This window comes from Chanodichthys erythropterus, chromosome 15 (genome assembly GCF_024489055.1).
Source record: "Chanodichthys erythropterus isolate Z2021 chromosome 15, ASM2448905v1, whole genome shotgun sequence".
NCBI lineage: Eukaryota > Metazoa > Chordata > Actinopteri > Cypriniformes > Xenocyprididae > Chanodichthys > Chanodichthys erythropterus.
Genome location: NC_090235.1, coordinates 15,220,561 through 15,227,035, shown reverse-complemented (window position 1 = coordinate 15,227,035; position 6,475 = coordinate 15,220,561). Strand labels below are relative to the sequence as shown.

General features: G+C 34.0%; 1 protein-coding gene across 1 annotated transcript; it reads left to right on the top strand.

Moving 5' to 3' along the window:
- The first annotated feature begins 3,915 nt into the window (after window positions 1-3,915).
- LOC137002176 (transmembrane protein 42-like) lies at window positions 3,916-6,229 on the top strand. The gene is made up of 3 exons (XM_067361682.1): window positions 3,916-4,108; window positions 4,374-4,520; window positions 5,881-6,229. The coding sequence occupies exons 1-3, from the start codon at window positions 3,932-3,934 to the stop codon at window positions 6,019-6,021; spliced, it is 465 nt and encodes a 154-aa protein (XP_067217783.1). The 5' UTR covers window positions 3,916-3,931; the 3' UTR covers window positions 6,022-6,229.
- The last annotated feature ends 246 nt before the right edge of the window (window positions 6,230-6,475 follow it).

Here is a 6,475-nt window from a genome sequence, read left to right as displayed (position 1 = left end):
GCTTATTTTTTATTTTTACTTCATACATGAATTAATGTTTATGGATTAACTTAAATCCTCTCAACTTTTTATAACGTAGCTACTCACCACTGGTTTGCATGATAATTCATTATTTTCAATTATATTTATATAATTATATCGTTGTTGTTTTTTTTAATACACTAGAAAATGCTGGGTTAAAAACAACCCAAGTTGGGTTGAAAATGGACAAACCCAGCAATTGGGTTGTTTTAACCCAGCAGTAGGGTTAAATGTTTGCCCAACCTGCTGGGTAGTTTTATTTAACTCAACTATTGTTTAAAATTTACTGTATTGCTTAATTAAAATTAACCCTAGTATGTTGGAAATGAACATTTATTAAGGTTCAATGAATAATTATTAAACAATAAACATTTATTAAATTGCTTATTAATAAATTTATATTAATAAACTATTAAACTATTAAATTTATATTAATAAAATATTAAAGCTTATTAATAAACATTCACCTTTTGTCTATTATTGTTGCCTCTAATTGTATCTGGTTTTTAATCTTTCCAACTATTTTGGGTTCATTTTAAGCTAGCCATATAGCAATTTTTAAATAATAGTTGGTTTAAATAAAACTACCCAGCAGGTTGGGCAAACATTTAACCCAACCGCTGGGTTAAAACAACCCAGTCGCTAGGTTTGTCCATTTTCAACCCAACTTGGGTTGTTTTTAACCCAGCATTTTTTAGAGTGTACATATTGCCTACATTTAAGCTCATTTAACAAATATATAAGTAAAAATGAAACATTTAGAAGTAATTCAAGTGTAATGGACCAGTCTCTGTTGTCCTGTTTCCACCGTAACAGCGCTGGATCTCGTGCCGGAGATGATCGCGTTCGGCGGGGGAACCGATAAGTTCAGACCGCCGCCGTGTGTTTCACTCATATCCGAAATTGGCTATGACTGACTCCATAATCTGTCCACAAACAAACAGTGTACAATTCAGAGAACATATTTTAACATCCTAATTATTATATTTTGTATATTTTTGTAATAAAATCATTACATTTCATGCAAGGCATCAGGCGTTTCCATCACACGAAAACACTTCTTTAGGTGTCTCACATCGCGGCCCGGGGATGGGGGGGAGGTAACCCTTCCAATATTCAAATGCTTCAGTTACAACCCCCCCCCAATATTTCAACATAAAAATCACCATAGATCATATGAAAAATATGTAGAATTAATTTATTTTGAAGCAATAATTTCGTTTCTATTCAAATATGAGTTTGTCATAATAAATTAGAGAGAAAAAATACTCCCCCTGCATTGAACCGATTGGTAACGTCCAACCAATGCGCGTCGCACTTTCACCAAAACAACGCGAGTGGCGCTCTGCTGTTTGAATGAGAGAGTACGGGTAGCTCAAAAAATGAAGAGAACCGCTGACCAACCGACTATATTAAACTGCTGGTCAAAGAGAGACGTTAAAAAGAAGCATGTACTGAGGAGGAGGTATGAGAATATTGTAATAGCTAAGTACACTCCACATATATTTTAGCTAGCTAATCCATTGCAATTCAGCCATAGCTAACAGTGTAACTGCAATCAGTTATCAAAACAGCCGTCTGTTTTGTTAGTTCATGTTTTAATAGTGTCTGTATTTATCAATGACAAAAGTATTCACATCGGTGTTTGTTTTCTTCCTAAATTAATCTGACTTTTGAACGAATTGGCTGAATGAACGATTTAAGTGACTGACTCAATAATAAAAGCGAATCGCTGCCGCCTACTGGCGGTTTCAATATTTAACATAATTTTCTTTTTAGAATCACAGTTATGTTAGAATTTAATGAATGATTATACATAAATTTCAAGTTATGATAGATAGATAGATAGATAGATAGATAGATAGATAGATAGATAGATAGATAGATAGATAGATAGATAGATAGATAAGAAATAAATTATCCAATAAACGTTACAAACAAAACAGATTATTCTTTTTTTAATAAAAAAAAAATAAAATAAATAACAGACAGCATACCAACGTTCAACCCCCCCAATGTTGAAACCAAATCTACGCCTTTGTGGCCCTGTATGTTGCTTTGGATAAAATTAAACGATATATAGCACAATAATGAATTCATAGATAAAATAAAACGTACACAAACCTGTATTGAACGGAAAACATGCACCAATTTGATGGAGATGCACTGCTCTCTCCTGAAGAGGGCGCAAAAATCCAGCGAAAAATAATCCAACCCCTAAGTTATATATGACCCAGGAGCTGGGTAACACAAAAACTAAAAAATAACCCCCAAAAAATAACCCAAGAAGGCTCAACCCCGGACTTGGGTAGAAAAAATAACCAAAGATTTTTTAGAGCATAGTAGACCTATTATATCTTTTAGCTACTAGTACATGTTTAAGGAGTTTTGCAGAACTTTTCCAAACTTATGACTCACTTTTAGTTGTTTTTTTCTGAACTAAGACTTATCAGATCACAGAACTCCCTCGACTGGTAGTTAAACATTGCAGCAGGGGAAGATGAAGTGAAGGGAAAGGAGGAATAAGAAGCTTTGCTCTAGTGACTCTAGTGTCCTCTACTGGCCTCACAGCTACATTAGACCACTAATATACTTCCCATAGTATAGAAAAATACTAAAATAACACTTTTGAGAGAATCTAAGCAGCACAACATCCCTTTAGATCAGAAACACTGTTGGATGAGAATCATGAGATCTTTAATGGGAATCTGAGACGAGCGTCTCTCTCTGATGAGGTCATGATTCTGGTGTCTGTCTGGGAATGGAGGATCATCTCATTATTATTGACTCACTGATTTCACAGACAAAGTGGAATTTCACTGGAACATTTTTGAACCATCAGTTTTAAGAATTATTTAATTTATTTAATGAATGCAAAGATGTTTCTTCTGATCACCAAGGCTGCGTTTGTTTCATAGAAATACAGTGAAAAAAAAATATTACAGTTTAAAGGGTTCCTTGATTATGATTTACCTTTTTTTACTTTTTAAAGTTCAATGCAAAGGGAGATATTTTTCTGTTTAAGGACTACAACAAACGGCTGGTAGGGACTACAATGAGCTTCTTCCTGAGTTAGTGACATCACAAACCCTACAATTTACATAAATCCGCCCCCGAGAAAAACGGCGTGTTTTTGCTCACACCCAAATAAGGAGCAAATTTGACAAGCTATAATAAATGATCTAATGAAATAGAAATCAGTTTTGATTCATGCATGCTGCCACTTTATTGCCTTTCCTCCTTATCACATATTCAATGTTCATATTCATTATTCAAAAGCTTAAAATGAATCAAAACTGTTTTGAAATTAGACATTGCGTTACAATGGAAACAGTACTTTGAAACATTTTAGGGGGCTCATTTTTTTTATATAAACTTCAAATTTGGAACACGACTATAGCGTTTAAACTCCAAACATATAACATTATATATATATATATATGCATGTATATTAGTTTAGTACATTTGCTTTACAGTAAACTTAAACTTCTATAACATTCCCAGCTAACAAGTTCTAAAACATTTAAAACATTTATATTAAAAGCATTTAATATTAAGGGAACGTTTCTTTTTATTATTATTATTATTATTATTATTATTATTATTATGCAAACATTATTGCATTGTTACTTTTGAATGGATAGGAAAAAACATTCCATGATTTAAATAATGTTTTTGTGCTAACGTTTTGAGAACATTATTAAAGACCAGATAACATTCTATCAATGTTACTGAAAGAACGTTTGTTCATAACCTTGCCAGAACGTTCCGAGAACGCACTGAGCACAATTCAGCATGGACTACAGTTCCCAGAATGCACCTGCTCGCAGTGATGATGCTGATGGAGTGTCTTCGCAGCATCACGCGCTCGCAGTGCTGGAGAAGGAGATGTGATGGGTCTGCTGAAGTCATGTTTCCCGGTGTCCTGTACGCGCTGCTGGCGGGATTTCTCGGCGCCGTGGCGTCCTCGTCCGCCAAACTGTCTCTCGGCACCGACTATCTGAAGGGCGTGTGTGAGACGGGACTGCGGACGTGGGGCGAGCAGAGGAAATTCACGCAGCACAACGACACGAGCGCGTGCGACTGGGTGAGTGTGAATGAATCACTGCTGGAGCTCAACAAAAAACCGCAAACACCTCATCATCAGGCTTCACATTACACTGCACATGTAATGCATGATGCTGTTACGTGACAGACACACACGGATGACCTTCAGCACCGCGCGCGCACGTGCCATCGCTCTTCCTGATGAATTAATGGAGCACTGTGAATCCCATTAGACTTTTATGGCTCCTGAATTTGTCAGTGTATAATAAGTGGTTTCTAATCCGTCCCACTGTATCCCGTGACAGCTGCACATCCCTCTCAGACTGCTGTGTGGAGGTCTGCTGTTCACCTGTAACGCTGTGATGTGGACCTTCCTGGCCAAAGCGCTGCGGAGCTCGTGCTCGTCCGCGCGCACCACTGTGACCACCACCGCCTCCAACTTCATCTCCTCTGTGAGCATCAGCACTGCTTAAGATAAATAAGGGTTAGGAGTGAGGTGCACTCAAAATTTAGTGGTAGGAAGTTATGTTTTGAATTGCATATACATTTCCAAGTATTTGGATTCCGCAGAAGTTTTAACATAAACTAATAAACTTGTGCATATTTGTCAGTCATTCATAAATGAAACAGGTCATATGTCTTCAACAGAGGAAATGCAATTATTTTCACAATAAACAGATTTATATTGATTCTAAGACATTTAAAAAATAAATACAATTTTAAATAAAATCAAACTGATGCACATAGTTAATGAACTATGCCGTGATTTTTTTGAGTGCAGGAATATTGTATCTTTTCATTTATGTATGACTAACAAATATGCATCAGTTTATTAGTTTGTTTTAGTGCTGTCAAATTGATTAATCGCATTTAATCACATCTAACATAAAAGTTTTTAAATATATAATATGTATATGTGTGCGTGTGCATATATATATATATATATATATATATATATATATATATATATATATATATATATATATGCATATGTGCGTATATAAATTTTATATATATATGTATATATATATATATATATATATATATATATATAAACACACATTCATGTATATAAGAAATATTTACATATATATGTATTTATATTTATATATAATTTATATCATATAAATATAAATATTTTATATATAAATATAAACACAATATTTACAATATATATAAAATATTACATATTTTATATATAAATATGTAAACACAAACTTTTGTTTTGGATGCAATTAATCACGATTAATCGTTTGACAGCATTAATATTATATATTATTTTTAGATATGCTCAGCTTAATCATAATTATAAAATATAATATTAATAACAAATTAAAATAAAATGATACATCAGCTTGAAAAATGCTTTTACTTTGTGGATACAAAAATTGCACTCAAAAATATATGTGTAAATGCTATAAAAATCATCATAAAGTCATCATGAATGAATACAAAAATCATGGAAAAGTCGTTATTTATAGATTTATATTTATAAACTTCATTGCAAAAACAGTGTTTTGTTTCACAAATTGTGGTACAAGTGGAAAAAGTCAGTTTGGATTTGGCCTGCAAATGAATGTGCAAAACAAACAAATAAATGGACATGAAATATTGATTTGATTTAAAAATAAACAAATCATAATAAAAAAATGATTTTACTTCATGATTTTACAAAATAGATAAACTCAAAATGATAATCCATTGCAGCATAGAAAATAATCTACCATGCAATAATATTAATTTGTATATTATAATTATGGAGGTGTTGAGTTGTATCAGTGTATGTGTGACGATTTTACGTTTGCTCGACAGGCATTTCTGGGGCAGCTAATATTCGGGGAGACCCACATGGCCCTGTGGTGGGTGGGAATCTCTCTGACTCTCTCTGGTCTCCTGGTGCTTCATCACACGTCGCCCAACCTCACGCAGTCACACGCCAGCAAGAGAGAGTGACCTGCGCTGACGTGCACGCTCACGGTGTGACCAATGACACGGCTGCCTTCATTGTGTTCAGAAACGTATCAGAAACAGCAGCTTACACACTGACATCGCCACTATTCTCACTCGCTGTGGGTCCAACTGCTCTAAGACACAAAAACAGTCATAACGAGTCTTTCGTTTATTTCGCTTCACTGCGCTAGAATATTTGAGCAGCCGTGGAAAGTCTGCTGTCATGCCAAAGATCCGTTTAAATATTTTAAAACAAATATTAAAAACATTTATTATTATTTAATATTAAAAGAATAAAAAATCCATAAAAAGTATTAAAAACAACAGGTGCATGAACCTACATCACTGTTAATGTGATAATGAATCTCTGACATGTCAGGATCATATTTCACCACAAAATCAAGTGAAAAAAAGAATAAATGCTTTTAATAAAGAGGATGAAGGCTGTTTTTAGCAA